Source organism: Lepidochelys olivacea (assembly GCF_965140295.1).
Source record: "Lepidochelys olivacea isolate rLepOli2 genome assembly, chromosome: 5".
Lineage (NCBI taxonomy): Eukaryota > Metazoa > Chordata > Testudines > Cheloniidae > Lepidochelys > Lepidochelys olivacea.
In genome coordinates, this window is record NC_140415.1 from 453,958 (window position 1) to 476,113 (window position 22,156).

The 22,156-nt window shown below is 51.2% G+C and overlaps 1 protein-coding gene across 2 annotated transcripts in view; it reads right to left on the reverse strand.

Annotated features, from left to right (window-relative positions):
• Positions 1-284: 284 nt before the first annotated feature.
• The window catches only part of TLN1 (talin 1), a 134,400-nt gene continuing 112,528 nt past the window's right edge, over positions 285-22,156 (reverse strand). For both annotated transcript variants that reach the window (XM_084629453.1, XM_084629454.1), the window contains exons 50-57: positions 21,773-21,880; positions 15,594-15,699; positions 11,283-11,407; positions 10,749-10,874; positions 4,621-4,683; positions 3,906-4,088; positions 2,411-2,539; positions 285-1,454 (exon numbers count right to left, since the gene is read on the reverse strand). In XM_084629453.1, the coding sequence (XP_084485579.1) occupies positions 1,323-1,454; positions 2,411-2,539; positions 3,906-4,088; positions 4,621-4,683; positions 10,749-10,874; positions 11,283-11,407; positions 15,594-15,699; positions 21,773-21,880 (972 nt within the window). In that variant the 3' untranslated portion in view covers positions 285-1,322. The remainder of the gene's footprint in view (positions 1,455-2,410; positions 2,540-3,905; positions 4,089-4,620; positions 4,684-10,748; positions 10,875-11,282; positions 11,408-15,593; positions 15,700-21,772; positions 21,881-22,156) is intronic.

A 22,156-nucleotide genomic window follows, 5' to 3' on the forward strand; every position in this document is an offset into this window, starting at 1 on the left:
TGGGCCCACTGAGCTTTTCAGAGGGGAAGGTTTATAATGGGGCAGATTGAGCACCAAAGGGTCTGAAAACTCTGCCACCTCTATGCTTTGGCTCTAAAAGCAGTGGGGAAGGAGGGGGCACCCAGCAGAGAGGAGTGCCCAGGAGAGGCCCCTGGGATCTCACATACAGGGAGGGAGCAGCTGCCCCCAGCAGAGAGGAGTGTCTGGACGAGGGCCCTGTGGTCTCTCCCAGCAGTCTGGGGAGAGCAGACTCAGCTGAGTTGTGGCCACTGATGCAGACCAAAGAAGCAGGAAAGCTGGTTTTATTGATGAAGAATCCTTTGCAAGGAGCTGTCCCATTCCCCACCCCGGGAGTGGCAGGGCAGCCGCTTTCCCTTCATGATTAACAGTGGAAGCTCAGAGTATCAAAATAAGAGAGGTGAGAGAAGCCTCAGCGAGTGCAGAGGAGGGGGAGGGGGATGCAGGGCTTTGTGGCCCAGGGCAGGAGATGCTGGGGGAGGGGGGTTAGTGGCTGGGGAAACAGGCGAGTAAATGAGCTTTGAGACCTACAGACTCAATACTTCCGAAATTCAACACTACAAAAATACTGGCAATCTTGGATGCACACTGCAGGCACTTGGGAAGAAGGAGCAGCAGGGGGCGCTGGCTGGGGGCTGCTCCAGGGGCAGGCAGGTCCCTGCAAGGAGGCAGCACAATGGGGCGGGGGGGCAAACCTAGAGATTAACCCCTCGCACCCTGGAGCAGACACACAGTGACAGGGAAGGTGCAGCCAGCAATAAGGCATCAGAGGTGAGGGGTGGTTTGGTGCAAGAGGCACCAGGGAAGCAGTTTCTGTCCCCACATTGCACGACTGGCCCCAGAGTGGAGCTGGGTGAGAACCGTCTCCACGCTTGACACCCAGAGACATGGAACCCACAAAGGCACACAGGAAAATGCCTGAAAGGTGTGGGTGGGTGGGGGAGGGGTGGAGGGAGAGCTGCGGGGAGGTGCAGCCCCAGCCCTGCAGGGCTCGAGGCAGCTGCATAGGTGAGCCCCAGCCCAGGCCTGCAGAGCGCCAGCCTCCTCCTGGCCCACGGAGCACCTGGCACGGTGGCCGTGCCCCAAGCAGAGTTCAGAAGCGTGGGCCCGTGGCGCTCCGGCTGCGCGGTGAAGCGGGGAGTTGCTGGTGCAGCCCCCCGGGGAGCAGCGGGGGGCAGTGGCAGACGCAGCCCCAGGGCAGCAGGCCAGTCTGGGTGATCCAGGCAATCCTTGCTCAGGAGGCGGGGGCAGCAGTCTCTGCGGTGAGTGGGGGTGGGCAGGCTCCGCTCATGGCCACGCTCCCCTCAGTTCTGCCCCTCGTCCCGCAGCTCTGAGGGCAGGAACTTGTACTGCTGCTGCCGGATCATGGCCAGCTTCTTCCGGGCCTCCTCCAGCTCCCGCTCCTTCCGCAGCATCTCCTCCTGCGCGGCAATGATCTGCCAGGGAGAGACGCAGCTGAGAGCCCGCCCCGCCCAGGGGCTCCGGGGCCCTGAGGGCACCGGCTGCAGCCCGCCATCCCCCAGCTAGCCGGGGCCATGCTAGAGGTGTGTGACTGCTGCCTTGCAGCCGAGGGCAGCAGGCTGGACTCTTATTCCCGCATCCTGGCCCCAGCATCAGATCCAGGGCTATGCGGTATTCCCTGGTTTATGCTGAACCTCTGACTCCTCCACCTGACCCCGTGCCCCAGGGCCGGAGTCCCCCATGGGGACAAACATACATTCCATGTTCCAGGCATCCTGTAAGAGCTGAGAAGCGGGTCTCCCCGCGGGCCCCACAGAGCCGCCTTCAGGCCGGGGAGCCAGGGTCTCACCCATGGGCCCCACAGAGCTGGCTCTTGGTATGTAGCTACCACGAATATCCAGCTACAACAGTTACTGCTAACATTCTGGCAGGGATATCCAATCTCATGCTCAGGGCTGGATGCGGGACTCCAATGGTCAGAGCCCAGGAGGAGGCCTGATGTGGGGCACATTATCCTACTGCAAGTTGCTTGCACCCGCCTCTGAAGTGTCTGGTGCTGGTGCTCCAGGCACGACAGGACCCCAGGCCTCACCCTGTCTGTCAATTCCTGTCCTAACATCCAATGCCATGTCTCGACCGCAGCCTCATTCTCAGCCCCCGCAGGGGTGCAGGCAGCGTCTCGCCACAGCAGAGACGTTTCCAAGGGGGAAGGCGGAGGTTCGGGCAGCTCTTGGCCCTGAGGCTGCGAGGGAAGCATACTCTCTGGCTGTATCCACTTAAATAAGCAGCAGTGACACAGTTTTAAGGGATAGGACAGAGTTATCGTTAGGTTGCAGAGGCAACACTCCCTGGAAGGAAGGGGGCATTTCTCCTGCTCAGGGCTGCTGTTTCAAGCTGCCTGCAGACTTCAGGCGTGACCCCCGCTCCTCACCTGCGCAATTCCCCCGACCATTTTCTCCTTCACCACCACCGTCTCGTTCTCCTGGTCCTGGAAGGCGGCTGCTTTCTGGGCTGCCTTCACCAGATGGTCCGATGCCCTCTTCACGGCGTTGCCAGCGGCCTGGACAGAGAGAAAGGGAATGTGGTGCAGACTCGGCAAGGGACATGGTTCTGTGACCTGAGAGTGGGCAGCCACCATCCAGGATGGCAATAGCAGGGCTTACTAGGCTCCTGGGGGAAGGTTGGGGTAGGCTGGCTAGGGGACATGACGGGGGCCGAGGGCTGGTGGGGGCATGGTGGAGGCTCCAGGCATCAGTGAGGGGCAATAGGACCCGTGCTGGTGGCTGAGAGGATGGGGGCAGCAGTGGGATGTGGTGACTGCAGGGGGGTGTGGGGAGGCCAAGCTGGGGACTTCCTGCAAGCACAGGGTCAGGGCAAAAGGCGGTGGCCTGGACACCGAGGGCTACTGCCGTGAAGGTGGCTCTGCTTTCGTGCCTGGGCCCCCGAGCTGCGGGTCGTGCAGGTGCTGGGAGCTGCCAGGGATTCCTGCGTGTGGCCAGCAGCGCAGAGCGGTGGAAATGCTGCTCATGGCCATTTCAGGGCCAAAGCCAGGCAGAGCCGGGCCCCAAGTGGGGGCTGGGCAGGACAAAGGTCTCTGTACTCTGGGAGGGGGCTGGGGTGACAGGGCTGCCAGGAAGGCCTCTGAGCTGGACAACAGGCACCCCATGCCCCCGTGCCAGGGCCTTGCCCCCCCGTAACTCCTTGAGCACCAGAGCATGTCCCCCGTTAGCCTCGCAAGCGCCAGAGCCAGGGTCTCACTCGCTCTCCCCAGTAAACCCTTTGCGTGCCGGAGCCCGTGTCCTCCCCACACAGCTAACCTCTCCAGTGCCGCAGCCTGAGGGTTTGCACCCATCCCTCTCTGCCCCCGCATTAACCCTGCATCCTATGCTTGCTGGAGCAGAAGTGCTCCAATTCACCCAGTCATCATTAACCCTTCGGGTCCTAGACAGCGTGGGGTAAAGCGGGCGTCACCCCAGCCCTGGTAACCCTGGAGTCCGTGCCGTGGAACAGGTGACCCGGCACAGCCCAGTGCAGCTGGGAAGGGAACTGTGCTCAGTTGCTGGCAGCAGCCTTGGGTTTGGTGCCCTGGGGGTGTTAATTCCCGCAGGTTGAATCATGCTTTATAAAGACACGGGCAGGCCAGGTTACAGTGCGGCAGGGCTGATATTTCACACCCCACTCCTAGGCCCAAGACCTGCCCCACCGCCCTCAGCGCACAGGCCCTGACAGGGTGGGGAGCACCACTCACCCCACGCCCTGCGGTGGGAAGGGCCCTGCCAGCACCAGGACACCAGCCCTGCTTGGGATGCCCCATCCTGTGCTGCGCATGCGCCCCAGCTCCAGAGAGCCCCCTGCTGTCCCCGGGGAGCCAGCCCCCCCGACCCAACCCAGGGGGCCCTTCCGGGGCAGTGGGCTCAGGGACTCACCTGCAGCCGCTTCATGGCCTCAGAGTCCTGGTCAGCCTTCACCTTACAGGCCACCAGGAGCTGCGCCGTGGAGGCAGCCACCTGCTTGGCGGAGGAGATGAGTTTCTCCTCGCTGGCATGGCCCTGCACCGCTGCGTTCGCAGCCTCACACAGGTTGTTGGTGGCAGCCGCCACCATGCGGGCCTGGCAGGGAGAAGGAGATGGGGTGAGTGGGGAGGAGCCTGGAATGGCAAGATCCTGGGGGAGAGCAAGGAAGGGGCGGGGCACATGGAAGGGCGAGGTCCTGGGGGGCAGGGAGTGTGGAAGGGCAAAGTCTAGGGGGTCAGGGCGTGTGGGGGGTGACGTCCTGCGGGGATAGGGATGAGGCGCATGGGGGGGCCATGTGGAAGGGCAGGGGGTGGTCATGGGGGGGTCGAGGTCCTGCGGGGGAGGGGATGGGGGGGCGGGACCGTGGAGGGCAGGGCGTCTGGAGGGGTCCCAGGGTGGGGGGCAGATGGGAGGAGGGAAAGGAGCGGCCTCTGTGCCCTGCTACAGCTGGCATGAGGAAGGAAGGGGAGGAAGGGGCAGGATCTCACGGGAAGAGGCTCCCCACAGAGAAGGAGACGGCACCCCAGTCCCAGGGAGGGAGAACATCAAGCGGGGAGGAACCTGCCCCCCACCCTGGGGCAGGGCCCGGGGATAGTGACCTTGATACTAAAGGGCCTTTGATACTCACGGCTGAAATGAGCCCCTGGGACCACTGGCCATCGTCCACTGCATTGGCAGGGATGGCACCCACCTGCGGGAGCAAGGACAGGTGAGTGAGCCCTGCTGTGCCCGGCCCCCTGCCAGCCATGGTAATGGCGCAGGGCCCAGCGAGCATGCAGCTCTTCTCTGTCCCTGGCCCAAGGACCCCATGGGCACAGGAAACCCTGGGCCTTGACCTGCTCTCCAGAGCATCCAGCACCCAGGGAGGGGTACCTCTGCGGCTGGGTACTCCAGGGCTGTCTGCCCCCTCCCACTGAAGGCACCGGGCCTGGACAGGGACTCAGAGCCAGACACTCCAAGGCCAGATGGGACCATTGTGAGCACCTTGTCTGATCTGGATACCACAGGCCATAGGACTAGTCTGACCCCCTGCATAGCACAGGCCCCTTACAGGGCTTCCTTGGATTAATTCCCGCTTCAAAGCCAACTACCCACACCGGCACCTTACTGCTGGCTTCAATTTCCATCCACTAAATCTTTTGTCGCTAGACTGAAGAGTCCACTGTGACACCCAGGCACTCCCTTATTCACCACGGTCAGATAATTAGGATATGTTTTGCACAAACTGTGCCTTGTGAAGTATCATTCTAAAAGTCTGGATCAGCTAGACAGTAATATCTGGTTGGATTGTATGTACCATTGTTGTATGTGAAGTTATGAAGTTTGGCTTTGTATGTGTTACTGGAACACGTTGTGAGGTTGAAAACACCCACAAGCAGCCTTTCAGGTACAACAGTAAAAAGGCCAAACAATGTTAATGGCTTAAAGGTTAATGGTGTAAAAATATAATTAGGAAGGCCATAAAAGAATTTGAAGAACAGCTAGCCAAATACTCAGAAATACTAGCAAAAATTTTTTTTAAGTACATCAGAAGAAGGAAGCCTGCTAAACAATCAGTGGGCCCTCTGGACAATCAAGATGCTAAAGGAGCACTCAAGGATGATAAGGCCTTTGTGGAGAAACTAAATGAATTCTTTGCATTGGTCTTCACGGCTGAGGATGTGAGGGACACTCCCAAAGCTGAGCCATTCTTTTTAGGTGAGAAAGCTGAGGAACCGTCCCAGATTGAGGTGTCATTAGAGGAGATTTTGGAACAAATTGATAAGCTAAACAGTAATAAGTAGGGTTGTTGATTAATCGCAGTTAACTCATGTGATTAACTCAAAAAATTAATTGCAATTAAAAAATTAATCTCGATTAATCGTACTTTTAATCGCACTGTTAAATAAAATACCAATTGCAATTTATTAAATATTTTTGAATGTTTTTCTACATTTTCAAATATACTGATTTCAATTACAACACAGAATACAAAGTGTACAATGTTCACTTTATATTATTTTTATTACAAATATTTGCACTGTAAAAATGATAAACAAGGAAATAGTATTTTTCAATTCACCTCATACAAGTACTGTAGTGCAATCTCTTTATTGTGAAAGTGCAACTTACAAATGTAGATTTTTTTTGTTACATAACTGCACTCAAAAACAAAACCACGTAAAACTTTAGAGCCTACAAGTCCAGTCAGTCCTACTTCTTGTTCAGCCAATCGCTAAGACAAATAAGTTTGTTTACATTCACAGGAGATAATGCTGCCCACTTCTTATTTACAATGTCACCTGAAAGCGACAACAGGAGTTTGCATGGCACTTTTGTAGCTAGCATCGCAAGATATTTACGTGCCAGATATGCTAAAGATTAGTATGCCCCTTCATGCTTCGGCCACCATTCCAGAGGACATGCTTCCATGCTGATGATGCTTGTTAAAAAAATAATGCATTCATTAAATTTGTGACTGAACTTCTTGGGGGAGAATTGTGTGTCTCCTGCTCTGTTTCACCCGCATTCTGCCATATATTTCATGTTCTAGCAGTCTCGGATGATGACCCAGCACATGTTCATTTTAAGAACACTTTCACAGCAGATCTGACAAAAGAAGGTATCAATGTGAGATCTCTAAAGACAGCTACAGCACTCGATCCAAGGTTTAAGAATCTGAAGTGCCTTCCAAAATCTGAGAGGGATGGAGGTGTGAAGCATGTTTTCAGAAGTCTTAAAAGAGCAACACTCCAATGCAGAACTATAGAACTGAGCCACCAAAAAAAGAAAAATCAACCTTCTTTCTGCTGGTGGCATCCGACTCAGATGATGAACATGAACGTACGTTGGTCCGTACTGTTTTGGATCATTATCAAGCAGAACCAGTCATAGGCATAGATGCATATCCTGCAGGAGGGTGGTTGAAGCATCAAGGGACATATGAATCTTTAGCACATCTGGCATGTAAATATCTTGCTATGCCGGCTACAACAGTGCCATGAGAATGCCTGTTCTCACTTTCAGGTGACATTGTAAACAAGAAGCAGGCAACATTATCTCCTGCAAATATAAACAAACTTGTTTGTCTGAGCGATTGACTGAATGAGAAGTAGGACTGAGTGGACTTGTAGGCTCTAAAGTTTTACATTGTTTTATTTTTGAATGCAGTTATTTTTTGTACATAATTTTACATTTGTAAGTTCAACTTTCATGATAAAGAAATTGCAACACATTATTTGTATTAGGTAAATTGAAAAATACTATATCTTCTGTTTTTTACTGTGCAAATATTTGTAATAAAAATAATATAAAGTGAGCACTGTACTCTTTGCATTCTGTATGGTAATTGAAATCAATATATTTGAAAATGTAGAAAACATCAAAAAATATTTAAATAAATGGTATTCTGTTATTCTTTAACAGTGTGATTAATCGTGCAATTAATCGCAATTAATTTTTTTAATCGCTTGATAGCCCTAGTAATAAGTCACTAGGACCAGATGGTATCACCCAAGAATTCTACAGGAACTCAAATGTGAAACTGCAGAACTACTAAGTTAGTTTGTAACCTATCATTTAAATCAGCTTCTGTACCAAACGACTGGAGGAGAGCTAATGTGATGCCAATTTTTAAAAATGGCTCCAGAGGTGATCCTGGCAGTTACAGGCCGGTAAGCCTGACCTCAGTACTGGGCAAACTGGTTGAAACCACAGTAAAGAACAAAATTGGCAGACACATAGATAAACATAATTTGTTGGGGAAGAATCAACATGGCTTTTGTAAAGGGAAATTGTGCCTCACCAATCTACTAGAATTCTTTGAATTCTTTCAACAAGCATGTGGATCCAGCGGATAGAGTGTACTTAGATTTTCAGAAAGCCTTTGACAAGGTCCCTCACCAAAGACTTTTAAGCAAAGTAAGCTGTCATGGGATAAGAGGGAAGGTGCTCTCACGGATTGGTAACTGGTTAAAAAGATAGGAGACAAAGGCTAGGAATAAATGGTCAGTTTTCAGAATGCAGAGAGGTAAATAGTGGTGTCCCCCAGGGATCTGTACAGGGACCAGTCCTAATCAACATATTCATAAAGGATCTGGAAAAAGTAGTTAACAGTGAGGTGGACAAATATGCAGATAATACAAAACTATTCAAGATAGTTTGGTCCCAGGCAGACTGCGAAGAGCTACAAAAGGGTCTCTCAAAACTAGGTGACTGGGTAACAAAATGGCAGATGAAATTTAATGTTGATAAATGCAAAGTAATGCACATTGGAAAACATAATCCCAACTATACATATAAAATGATGGGGTCTAAATTAGCTGTTACCACTCAAAGAGATCTTGGAGTCCTTGTGGATAGTTCTCTGAAAATATCTACTCAACGTGCAGCGACGGTCAAAAAAGCGAATAGAATGTTGGGAATGATTAAGAAAGGGATAGATAATAAGACAGATAATATCATATTGCCTCTATATAAATCCATTGTACGCCCACATCTTGAATACTGCATGCAGTTCTGGTAGCCCCATCTCAAAAAAAAAAAAAAAAGATATATTGGGATTGGAAAAGGTTCAGGAAAGGGCAACAAAAATGATTATGGATATGGAACGGCTTCCATATGAGGAGAGATTAATAAGGCTGGGACTTTTCAGCTTGGAAAAGATGACTAAGAGGGGATATGATTGAGGTCTATAAAATCATGACTGGTGTGGAGAAAGTAAATAAGGAAATATTTACTCCTCCTCATAACACAAGAACTAAGGGTCACCAAATGAAATTAATAGGTAGTAGGTTTAAAACAAACAGAAGGAATTATTTCTTCACAACGCACAGTCAACCTGTGGAACTCCTTGCCAGAGGATGCTGTGAAGGCCAAGACTATAACAGGGTTCAAAAAAGAACTCGACAAGTTCATGGAGGATAGGTCCATCAATGGCTATTAGCTGGGATGGGTAGGGACGGTGTCCCTAGCCTGTTTTACAGAAGCTGGGAATGGGCAATAGTTGATGGATCACTTGATAATTCCCTGTTCTGTTCATTCCCTCTGGGGCACCTGGCACTGGCCACTGTTGGAAGACCAGATACTGGGCTAAATGGACCTTTGGTCTGACTCAGTCTGGCCATTCATATGTTCTTACTGAGGAAATACACACACTCACAAGGATTACCCCAGGAACTGCATACAATGGAAACCTCTCAGACATAGCACCACAGAATGGGAACTGTTGACCCAGGTCACAGCAAAAGATCTTTCCAGCAAGTTGGAAAAAGATATAAAAGGAGGGAGTGACCTCATGACAGGACCTCACCCCCCCACCCCCCGTCCCCAGAAGAGAACACCTGGAAACTTATAGCTGCTTTCAACTACCTGAAAGGGGTTTCCAAAGAGGATGGTTTTAGACTATTCTCAGTGGTAGAAGATGACAGGACAAGGAGTAATGGTCTCAAGTTGCAGTGGGGAAGGTTTAGGTTGGATATTAGGAAAAACTTTTTCACTAGGAGGGTGGTGAAACACTGGAATGCGTTACCTAGGGAGGTGGTAGAATCTCCTTCCTTAGAAGTTTTTAAGGTCAGGCTTGACAAAGCCCTGGCTGGGATGATTTAATTGGGGATTGGTCCTGCTTTGAGCAGGGGGTTGGACTAGATGACCTCCTGAGGTCCCTTCCAACCCTGATATTCTATGATTCTATGAAACATCCAAGAAACAAAGACTGAACTGGGGGAAGTGCTGGTCCCAGGCAGGAAAGGAAGCCTGTCTGTGTAGAAAACCTTGGTGGACTGTTTAAACTATCTAACAGGGTGAGACACTGATTAATTCAAATCCTATCTAGTATATTAGGCTTAGATTGTGGTTTTGTTTTATTTCTTATGGTAATCTTCTTTGATCTGTTTGACCACTTAAAAGCTATCTTTCTGTAGTTAATAAACCTCTTTTATATTTTACCTAAAACACTGTGTGTTGTCTGAAGTGCAAAAGGGATAAATCTCAGCTCATGAACAAGAGCTAGTGCACCTCCACTTTCCTTTGTGGAAGTGGTGGACTGGGTAATAAATTCACACTGGTCGGGTTTTGACCAGAGCAGGACGGTACAGCTCTGGGGTCCTAGGCTGAAGAGCTGGGGAGTATTTTGGCTGGAGCCTCTCCACTGTGGGTTCATGAGTGGCTGGCCAGAGCAGTCATGAACACAGCTGGGTGGGGTCCCTGCTTGTGGATGTTGGAGAGAGTCCAAGCTTGGAGGGCTTTGCAGTGTGTCACTACGCCACAGTGCAAGAGAGAACCCAGATTGGTAAGGCAGAGGGCTCAGCTGTTCCCCAGTTCCAGGTGGCACCCCGAGGGGACCTATCACACCCTCAGTGATCAAATATTGGTTCTTCCTGGAGGTCCTGACCCGCTGTGGGGGAGTCACCCCGTAACCTGGTTGAGAGGCTAAACAGACTGAGTCCTCTGAGCAGGTTTGCTATTCCTCGGATCATTCGCGTGGCTCCTCTGAGCCCTCTGCAATTTATCAACATCCTTCTTGAACTGTGGGCACCTGAGCTGGGCACAGGATCAGTATTGGTCTCACCACTGCTGTGTCAGAGATAAAATTCCCTCCCTGCTGCCCTGTTTGTATACCCAAGGGTCGCACTAACCCTTCGTACCCCAGCATCGTGCTGTGATTGTGCTTGGAGAGGATGTTTGTGCAATACCCAGAGCGGGGCTCCGAGCCTGGCCGGGCTCCTCGAGTAGCAAGTGCCACAGGTCTCATGGCCTCTCCCAACTCGTCAGCGTTACCTTTCCTTGAGCCACCAGCTCTCTCTGGGCCGCTGAGGCTGCCTTCACTAGGGCACTGGTTGCAGCAGCAATGGATTTTGCAGCCTCCAAGATCTGCTCCTCAAAGTTGAGACTCTCGTCCGCCTGCTGCAGATTGAAACAGAGGATGTGAGCCCTGGTGGAAGAGGAGGGGAGCGTCGGGGACAGGTGGGAAGGGAGCTGAGCTAAGAGGTGGAAGGGGACAAGCAGCACACAGGGCAGAGAGCGGGCATGTATACAACACGGATGGATGGAGAAGGAACAGGCACCACTGTGACCCAGGGAGGGAGCTCCGTGGTGCCAGGCGAAGGGGCAGCGGGAGCAAGTGACACTGGAGAGCTCTCCCCGGGGACAGGGTGGAGCCCAGCTCTCCCCACAGTGAAGGCTTTGGAGCCACAGATGTTGATGGGGGAACCCTTGGCCCGGTCAGGGCACAGCAGCCTCCAGGGGGCCTGGCAGGGAGTGGCGGATCCTGGTCTGCTAAGCCTGGCGCAGGTAGGGGCAGGGCAGCCGTACCTTGGGTTTGGCCCTCGGCTTCAGCTGCTCCAGTTTCTTGGCTGCAGCCTCAATGGCAGCTGCTGCTCCCAGAAGCTCATTCTCAGCAATGACCGTGGGATCCTCTGGGTCGACCCACTCGGTTCCTGTGGTGGCGAGAACCGAGACGTGGGACTGAGAAACCATTCCTGAGAACACAAGCCAGACCCCACAGCACCAAGGGCTGGAGATAAGACCCCAGAATCCTGGCTCCCAGCCCCCTTGCTCTAACCCACTAGATCCCACTGCCCTCCCAGAGCCGGGCATAGAATCACAGGAACATAATAATGGTCACACTGGGTCAGACCAAAGGTCCATTTAGCCCTGTCTCCCGACAGTGGCCAATGCCAGGTGCCCCAGCGGGAATGAACAGAACAGGGAATCATCAAGTGATCCATCCCGTCGCCCATTCCCAGCTTCTGGCAAAGAGAGGCTAAGGACACCATCCCTGCCCATCCTAGCTAATAGCCATTGACGGACCTGACCTCCATGACTTTACCTAGTTCTTTATTGAACCCACTTATACTTTTGGCCTTCACAACATCCTTTGGCAAAGAGTTCCACAGGCAGACTGCGTTGTGTGAAGAAATACTTCCTTCTGTTTGTTTTAAACCTGCTGCCTATTCATTCCATTGGGTGACCCCTGGTTCGTGTGTTACAACACATCCTTATTCACTCTCCCCACCCCAGTCATGATTTTACAGAGCTCTGTCACATTCCTCCTTACTCGTCCCTTTTCCATGCTGAACAGTCCTTCAGTCTTCATATGGAAGCTGTTCCATACGCCAATTATTTTCCATTTCTAATGTATCTTTTTTGAAATGGAGCGACCAGAACTGTACACAATATTCAAGGTGTGGACTTTCCATGGTTTATATAGAGGCATTATGATATTTTCTGTCTTATTATCGCTCCCTTTCCGAATGGGTCCTACAATATTCTGTTCGCTTTTTTGACTGCCACTCAACACTGAGTGGATGTTTTCAGAGAACGATCCACAAGGACTCCAAGATCTTTCTTGAGTGGTAACAGCTAATTTAGACGCCGTCACTTGCTATGGCTAGTTGGGATTATGGTTTCCCATATGCATCACTTTACATTTATCAACATTGAATTTCATCTGCCATTTTGTTGCTCAGTCACCCAGTTCTGTGAGATCCCTTTGGACTCTCTGCAGTCAGCTTTAGACTTAACTACCTTGAGTAATTTTGTATCATCTGCAAATTTTTCCACCTCATTTTCCCACATCATTTATGAATACATTGAACAGCTCAGGTCCAAGTACAGATACCTGAAAGACCCCACAATTAACCTTTTGCCATTGTGAAAACTGACCATTTATTCCTACCCTTTGTTTCCTGTCTTTTAACCAGTTACTGATCCATAAGAGGACCTTTCCTCTTACCCCATGACAGCTCACTTTGCTTAAGAGCTGTTGTCAAAGGCTTTCTGAAAGTCTAAACGACACTATATCAACTGGATCACCTTTGTTCACGTTTGTTTGACCCCCTCAAAGAATTCTAATAGATTGGTGAGGCATGACTTCCCTTTACAAATGCCAAGTTGACTCTTCCCCAACATAGTTTGTTCATCTATGTGCCTGATAATTCTGTTCTTTACTGTAGTTTCAGCCAATTTGCCTGGTACTGAAGTCAGGCTTACTGGACTGGGATCCTTTTTAAAAAATTGGCGTCACATTAGCTATCTCCCAGTCATTTGGTACAGAGGCTGACTGAAGTGATAGGTTACATACCACAGTTGTTAGTTCACCAATTTCATATCTGAGTTCCTTCAGAACTCTTGGGTGATACCATCTGTCCTGGGGACCTTCTACTGTTAAATTTATCAGTTTGTTCCCAAAACTCCTCTACTAACTGTGACGGTCTGTATCCCCATGTTCATCCTTTTTACAAAGCTATAATGGATATTGTACAAAGTATGCCTTGTAAGGTATCATTTGAAAACTCATAATTTGCTGATCATTACTGTCCTAGTAAAATATGCACGGCAACACTGTATGTAAAGTTGTAAGATTCTAGCGTTTAACATTACTGAGACATATTCCAAGTTTAGAAAAGCAGGCACAAAACAGTTCCTCAAAGATAAAAGGCTAATTGATGCTTCAGCTAGGTGTCAACAAAATCAAATGGACTATCACCTGGTTAAGTGGCCATTCTCTTGAGGAAAAAAGGTGTGAGTGAGAAATTTACACCTTGGCAAATAAGTTGCAATCTCCCCAGACTTTCTGTTCCCTGAACCCCAGCTGGAGATTATTCTCAAAGAAGAGGAAAAGATATAAAAATGGGGAACAGACGCCCCAAATCGTCTCTCCTGATCCCTCTATTCATGGTATCAACAACACTTAAAGGACAAAGGAAGCATCACTGGACTGGGGGAGGGATCCTGACTGCAAGATTCTGCCATTAAGACTGCTGAAACATGTGGTGAGAAAGACTTTTTGCTTTGAATTCACTCAGCTTTTTGAGTTAGGTGTTCATTGCATTTTATCTTTTATTTCTTCATAACCAATCCTGACTTTCACGCCTCATCCCTTGTAATCACTAAGCATCTTTCTGTTGTTAATACACTCGTTTGATTGTTTTATCTAAACCAGTGTGTTTGGATGGAAGTGTTCGGGAAACACCATTTGTGATAACAGGATTTGTGCACATCATTTTCTATTCATGAAATGACACACTTTCTATGAGCTTGTGTTGTCCAGAAGCAGAGAGCTGGGCAGTACAAGCTGCACATTTCTGGGGGAAAGTCTGGGACTGGGAGTTTGCTAGTGTTGCCCTGAAGAGTAATTCATGGGTGGCTGGAGATAGCACTCACACAGGAGAGCTGGGAGTGGTTTACGTGCTGGAGGCTTTGAGTGACCAGACCAGCTGTCATAAAGGGTAGCCTAGAATTTCTTCTTACCTGTAAGGGGTTAAGAAGCTCGAATAACCTAGTTGGCACCTGACCAAAAGGATCAATGGGGAAGAAGATACTTTCAAATAGGGGAGGGGGGGGGAGGCTTTGTTTGTGCTCTGTGTTGTGTGTTCTCTGGGAAAGCAGAGAAGCATCAGGTCAGAAAACTCCTTCGCCTAAAATCATCCTAAAATGAGTCTCAATATTACTTTTTGCAAGTAAATACGGCAAGGCACATTAGATTATCTTTTAAGTTGTGAATTTTCCCTACGCTTAGAGGGAGGTTTATCCCTGTTTTTTGTAACTTTAAAGTTTTGCCTAGAGGGGAATCCTCTGTGTTTTTAATCTGATTACCCTGTAAAGTTACCTTCCATCCTGATTTTACAGAGGTGCTTCTTTTACTTTTTATTTCTTTATTATAAAGTTCTGTTTTTTAAGAATCTGGTTTACCTATTTGGTTAGTATATTATTCTCAAGCCTCCCCAGAAAAGGGGGTGAAGGAGCTTGGGGGGATATTTTAGGGAACAGGAACTCCAAGTGGTCCTTTCCCTGAATCTCTGTCTAACTCACTTGGTGGTGGCAGCAGTACCCATCCAAGGACAAGGAAGGATTTGTGCCTTGGGGAAGTTTTTAAGCTAAGCTGATAGAAATAAACTTAGGGGGTCTTTCATGCAGGTCCCCACATCGGTACTCTAGAGTTCAGAGTGGGGAGGGAACCCTGACACCAGCATGGTTGCTCTCCCAGCGAAGCAGTGTAAAAGGCACCCAGGCTGGAGAATTGAGGGGACACAGCTACTCAACAGTCCAGATTGTACACTGTGGAATGTCATCTGACTCCTCATTCTGGGACAGTTCCTCAGATCTGTCACCTAAAAAGAATGGCTCAGGTGTGGGAATCTTCCTCCCATCCTCTGCAGTGAAGACCAATACAGAGGATTCATTCAGCTTTTCTGCAATGGCCTTGTCTTCTGTGAGCGCTTCCTTAGCACCTCGCTCATCCAGTGGCCCCGCTGATGGTTTGGCAGCTTCCTGCTTCCCATGTATTGAAATTTTTTTTTTGCTGCTAGTCTTTGTGCTCTTAGCTAGTTTTTCTTCAAACTCTTTCTTGGCCTGCCCTGTTGTACTTCTACACCTGACCTACCTGAGCGATGCTTCTTTCTATTGTCCTTGATAGGTTTGGACTCTCCGTTCTTAAAGGGTGTTTTTTTGCCTCTAATCGCCTCTTTTACTCTGTTGTTTAGCCATGGTGGCCTTTTTCTGGTCCTCTTACCGACGCCCAGATCCCTCCCAAGCACTGGGTCAGAGTCCCAGCTGAGATCCTAGCCACTGAGATGGAGCCAGTGACCAAAGAATGAACACCGCTCCGGAGCTGGACTTCACCTTTCATGGCTTCTGCAGCCTGGATGAGCTCGGTGACGGAGCCAGCCACTCGCTTGGAATATCCAGCCAGCTGCTGCTTCAGCTCGTGACTCGGCTTCTGCAGGATCTGGGGAGGGAGAGGACTGTGAGCAGAGGCAGGCTGTGTCCCCAGAGAGAGAGAGCCCCTGGGGACATGGCTGGCAATATCTGGGGTTACTCCATCCAGGACCTTTCACAAACCTAGGGTTCTGCCAACTCGCACCCTCCCGGGCTATCCCCTTATTCCCCAGAATAATACCATTTGGAACAGGAACTGGCAGCCCAGGGGCCCATCTATCCCTGCCTCTGGTCTCTAACAGTGCGTAGGACCAGCTACCACAAGAACCTCTCAGTGGCCATTCTGGAACAACAGGCCTGTAGGGGAGTTTCCCCTACTCCTGGCAGGTGGGGAGGGCTTGTGCACTGAGGTGGTATGTCCATTGTTTTAACCCTTTCTACAGAGACTTTAGTTGGTCTCATTCTCCACAGAAATGGCTGATCATTTCCTGAACCCAGCTGAACTGGTAGTCTCAGTGACACCTTGGGGCGGTGAGTTCTGCAGGTTAAGGTGATGCCCCCTTCCTCCACGGTGGAATTATCCAATACAGAATCCCTTCCTCCAGAGTCATGACCTTGACCTCCCCTGCCCTGGGTTCCTGGAGCTGAGACCCTGACCCCAATCCTGTCTGTCTGTGTGCCAGGGAAGGCTGCTGGTCCCACACCTGGAGGTGCGGAGGTCTGGCCAGGCAGGTGCCGAGCCGCCGCAGGAGTGCAAACAGCACAGTGCAGGAGATGCTCGGATCCCGTAGTGCAGCTGGGGCCCAGCTCGTCACATGCCCTGCCTGGCTCTGCAGCTGCTGGGCCAAACTGGGGGCACCTGCTGCACTCCGAAGGGCTGGGCACGGGCCGGCCGCACGTCTGTGGTTAATGCACATGGCCCCGTGGCTCAGCGAGTGCTGTCACTGAGGAAGGGATCTCTGAGGGGCGACGTCCTGGAAAATGGGGCTCAGAGAGCCCTGCAGTGACCCCCACGCCACCCAGGGGGCACACAGACCGTGCACCCCATCCCGGGTCACTGGCGCATGCGCACGGGCAGTGACACACACAGAGCACGTCCCTGCTCCCGGGTGACCCAGCGCACACACGTGTGCGCACAGAGCGTGCCCCAGGCCCACATCACCTGGAGCATATGCACACGCATGCACACGCGGCACCCTCCCAGAACGAGGTCACCTGGCACACGTGCCCACGCAGCGCACACTAGGCCGATGTCACCGGGAGCACATGTGGACACACAATGTGCACACACTGAGCACACCCCACCCATCACACACAACGTGGGCGTGTGCACTGAGAGCACACCCCGGCACGTGCTCTCACATGCGCCGGCAACACAGCCCTAGGCCATGTCACCTAAAGCACGTGTTGTGTCCCACACCCAGCCCAGCTGCGTCACTCAGTGCTCACACGCACGCACGCGGGCTGTGACCAAGGCTCATGCTGGGGCAGACACACGGGGTCACTCCAAGCACCACTGTACTCACCGGCTGAAAGGGTGGAAAGAACAGAATATAGAAAAGAAGAGAGTAAAGCAGTGAACAGCCTGCAGGGGCAGTGCCAATCAAAGGCCCTGAGGGGCTCTGAACATGCATGTGGAGACAGGGCCTCACCCCGTGGGGAGAAGGGAGCCTGGGGGGGCAGGGGTCTGCCTGGGAACAGCTGAGGTTGCCAAGGGAGGAAGTGGTGTGTGCAGCGGAAATAAGGGCGAGTTCTGTATCATGGATGAGCCATTTGGACCATCTAGTCTGACTTTCTGCACTGAGCGCGCCAGAGAACCACCACCCCTCCTCCAGGGATTCCTGCATCAAGCACAACACCTCCTGCTTGAGCTTCAGTGTGCCTCGGGTGGGCGGGGGAAGCAGGGGCGGCTTTGTGTGCAGCCTGGGCAGCTAAGGGATGGAGAATACACCACAGCCCTAGGGCAGTTGTTCCAGTGGCTCTTAATGATCACTGCACCTTATTTCAAGTCTGAATGAGTCTAGATTCAGCTTCCAGTCACTGGATGGTGGTTCGCCTTTGTTAGATTGAAGAACCCTGGCTAACAACAATCTCCTCCCCAGGCAGGGAACTGTAGACAACGGTCCAGTCATCTCCCACGTAAACTAAACAGATAAGACTTCTTCAGCCTCACAGTGTCAGGCCAGTTTTCCAGACCTCAGATCACTGATGCAGCTCTTCTCTGAACCTTTTCCAATTTATCAGCATCCTTCTGGAAGTGTGGACCCCAGAACTGGACACAACATACAGTACCGGTACCGTTAATGCCACAGACAGTGGTAACATCACCTCTCCACTCCTACTCTATATTGTCCTGCACATCCATCCAAGGACCACAGCCACTCTCTTAGCTCCAGCATCGTGCTGGGAGCTCATATTCAGCGGGCTATCTAGCATGATCCCGAAGTCCTTTCCAGGATCCAGTCCTCCATCTCATAAATGTGACCTGTGCTCTTGGTTCCTAGATTCGTATTTTAAGGTCACAGAGGCCCATTAGTTTATCTCATCTAACCTCCTGTATAGCACAAGCCAGGGAACCTCACCCAGTTTCCCTGGATTGAGCCCAGTAACTTGTGTTTGACTAAAGCACCTGTCAGAAAGGCACCAGTCTGGATTTGAAGCCATCAAGAGATGGCTTTCCTGCTTTGCTTGGGAGTCTGTTCCAAGAGCTAATCCCCCACTCTGATAACAACGTGTGTCTGATTTCTCATTTGAATGTGTCTGGTTTAATATTTTTATGAGCCTTTTTTGCGCTCTGTGTGTTGCATGGTTACCCGGGGGTGGGAACGGGCTGTTTGTTCTCAGGGCAGGCGAAGAGACAGATCTGGATGTCGCTCGGCTGTCTGGGTCTTGGTCCTCACATCAATAGAGCCTCTCTCTGATAATACAAGGGTAGATCCAATCACTCCGACATTGACACATAGCAAACCAATGCCCCAGAGGGACAGGGGACTTCCCCAGCTCTCTGCAGGAAGGCAAAGTGGCATTTCCCCAGCTCAGGTACTGCAGAGGTGTGAGGTGGGGGATAAGTGCTGGCTGCTGGGAAGAGTTGGAGGTCTCACCTGGAGTCTAATGAGGAGGTCAGCTGGAGAGACAGACAGAGCTTGAACAACGGGGTTCAGTAGAGCCTGGCTGGGCTCTAACCTTTAGTTCTCTCTGCTAACCTAAGGACTTCCTATGCTGCGTTGCCATTGACTAATAAATCCGACTGTTCTGGCAGCACTGTGAGAATGTTGCTGCAGATGCTGGCAAGGTGCATTAGTCCTTGCAGAGCGTACAAGTCTCCACTGGGGTCTGTCTCAGTTGAACTCACTGAATGGAGCTCATGGGGTGAAGCGGGAGTGTTACAGGCCTAGAGGTCTGGTCTAAGGAGGCGGTGAAGCTGCGTAGCTTATGCAGGAGGAAGAGTGAGATCCCTTGGGGGTCTAGCACACTAAAGGGTTCCTCCAGGGACTGTTCAAAAGCTGGGGCCATAGCACCAATCCTGTGGATCCGTGACAGGTGGTGGCAGGGTGGGATGCTGAATTCTCCAGTAGCATTTTGCTATAAGTGATTTGCAGCAGTAAAACCAGGCTAGTTAGAGGAAGCAGCAAGAAAATGGTGTATAACCGCCTCCCTAAGAAGGGCATTGCAAACCTGTGCAGGGAGAGAGGGTTAAGCGTTGGGAACCTCAACAAGGCGCAGCAGATTGCACGGCTGGAGAAGGATGATCAGTCCAAGAAGCAGGTTCCAGACCCGCACAGGGTTCCAAGAGGGTCTGAGAGTGACAAAGGCAGCAGCAGAGGGTCCTGAAGACCCGGTTCCCCGTCCAGCAGGGGGTCTTCATGACCTGACTCCTCATAGATAGATTTGCAGTGGCGGGAGTTGGAACTGAAAGCGAAGGACCGGCTTGAGGCCCAATCAGCACAGAGCTACGGCCCATGTAACATCCTCAGGGCCTCCAATGAGTGCAACTTACCAACTGATCCCAACTGCTCTGGATAAATGACAAGTCCCCAGCATCATTTGCCAAGCCCCTATTTTGGGGCAGCTCCAATTTTACCAGTACCAATTTTATATGTTCTTCCAGATCACTGATACAGGCATTGAATGGCACTCAGGCAAGAACAGATCCCTGCAGGACCCACTGAAACCCCCTCACTGGATGACATTTCATGTTTCCTAAACTGATAGGTCAGTAGACTAGTTCTTAAAGCAATTTCAGATGGTGTAACAGGGTGCTTGGAGAGCCGGGTGGCCTAGTGGTTGGCGCACCTGCCTTCTCGCCCCTTGCTTCCCGGGCCAAGGTGTCTCAGTCCTTAAGGGACCCGGGCGCTCCCTCTCCACTGGGTCCCAGCCCAGGGCCGCGTGTGAAGCAGCCCCCCGATAGCGAGCTCCTGGCAGACAGTCTCAGTCCACTGCCCTGGGCTGCTCTCTACCGCTCTGGCCTCTCTAGTCCAAACTGTTTTAGAGGCTTAACTCAAGTAGCGCTCCCCCATGGACCTTGGGCATCCTGCCATGGCCTCAGGTTCCTCCAGGCAGAGGGCTGTAAGTTTGCAGGGACTGAACCCCAAAACACACTACTGTCCAATCACCCCATTTATGCAGATGCTGGGTGCTCCTTGGTCTCCTCAGCCGACTCCCTTGGTCAGGGACGCAGTGCTGCTGGCCCGGGTGCCAGGCTCCTAGGGACTCTGCCCTCAGGTGGGGAGGTAGCTGGCTCCTGCCTCTTTGCCCGTCCACTCTGAACTGAGCCAGGTTCTCTCTTTTTCTTCCCCTCCAGGCCTGGTGTTGGCTGCAGCTACAGCGGGGCAGGTCCAGCTGGGACCACAGGCTCTCCCACTTTTTCTGTGCTAGTGTGAGGTTTCGCAGCTTCATCACATGTGGGTTACACTGACTGTGCATAGTGCTTGTTTTTAGTCCAGTGCCTTGGAGAAGTCTCAGTACGTTAACCTATAGTTACTTTTAGCATCCAAACTTGTGACCTCAAAAAACACAAGTTTATCTGACCAGACCCGTCTGCCATAGAACCATGTTAACTGGTGTTAATCATGCTATGGTCCTTCAGTTCTTTACTGACTGTAACCCGTATCAGCCTTCTCATGATTTTGTCAGCCTGTGGTTCCCTGGGTCATCCGATTTACTCTTTTTAAATCCTAGCACAACACTGACTGTTTTCCATTCCTTTGGCGCTTCCGAGATTTGATAAACAACATTAATGGTTTAGAAAACTCCTCAGTCAATTCTTTAATACTCTTGGATACAAGTTATCTGTCCCTGATGATTTATAAATGCTTAACTATAGTAGCTACTGCTTAACATCCTCTCTAACTACTGATGGAACAGAAACTATTTCATTGTCACTCATACGAATAGAACATCCGGCTTCTTTCCAAATACAGAACAGGAACAGCTGTTGAATACATCTGCCTTTTCTGCATCATGAGAGATTGTTATGAGACAAGGATGGTAAAACTGACCTAGACCTCTGCTAGGATTTTGTTTGTCCCTGATATTTTTTTTTTTAAATAGTTTTTATTTATACAGGCCATAAGCTTTTCATTATACCATTAGCTTCCTTTATCAATTGTCTGCCTTTCCTAATTGCTACTAAGAGGTCTCCACAGGGGACGGTTCATAGATTCACAGAGTTTAAGGGTCCATTAGATCACCTAGCCTGGCCTACTGTATATCACAGACCAGAGAATTTCACCCAGGTACCCCGGCACTGAGGCCAGTGACGTGTGTTTGACTAAAGCATAACCCGTGGAGGGTGAGGACAGAGTTCTGGGTGTATGAGGGGAGAGTTGAGGGGGGATAGGATCCCAGAAGAAGAAACACTGGAATGGGTTACCTAGGGAGGGGGTGGAATCTACTTCCTTAGAGGTTTATAAGGCTTGACAAAGCCCTGGCTGGGATGATGTAGTTGGGGATTGGATTGGTCCTGCTTCGACCAGGGGGTTGGACTAGATGACCTCCTGAGGTCCCTTCCAACCCTGATATTCTGTGATTCTAAGGTGCTACAGAGTGACCCCTGTATCCATGGGGCGGCTGAGCATCGTGTGCCTGGGCTCCCCTGGGATGCCGCCAGGAGATGGAAGCTGGCAGGGGATGGGGTCACTCACCACCAGCACGTGCTCCAGCAGCTCCAGGTAGCCGTTGGCGCACTCCTTGCCGTAACGCAGCGCCCGCAGCCGCACGTCCGCGCTCACCTCAGGGTGGTAGGCGGCTTCCTGAAAGCCGGAAAGAGTGAGCAGTGCTGAGTGCTGCCCCACACACAGCCCTGGCCTCACCTAGGCCAGTGCCATGGCACCCACACCCTCCAGTGCCTGAAGGACCCACTGCCTCCTAGTGCCCCCGGTGCCCGCCCGCAGCCTCCGGCTCTGGCCCCACCCCCGGTGCCCCCCCGAAACCTCCTACCCCGCCCCGGTGCCCCCCTGCAGCCTGTCGCCCTCCTGCCCCGCCCCGCCTCCGGTGCCCCCCCGAAACCTCCTACCCCGCCCCGGTGC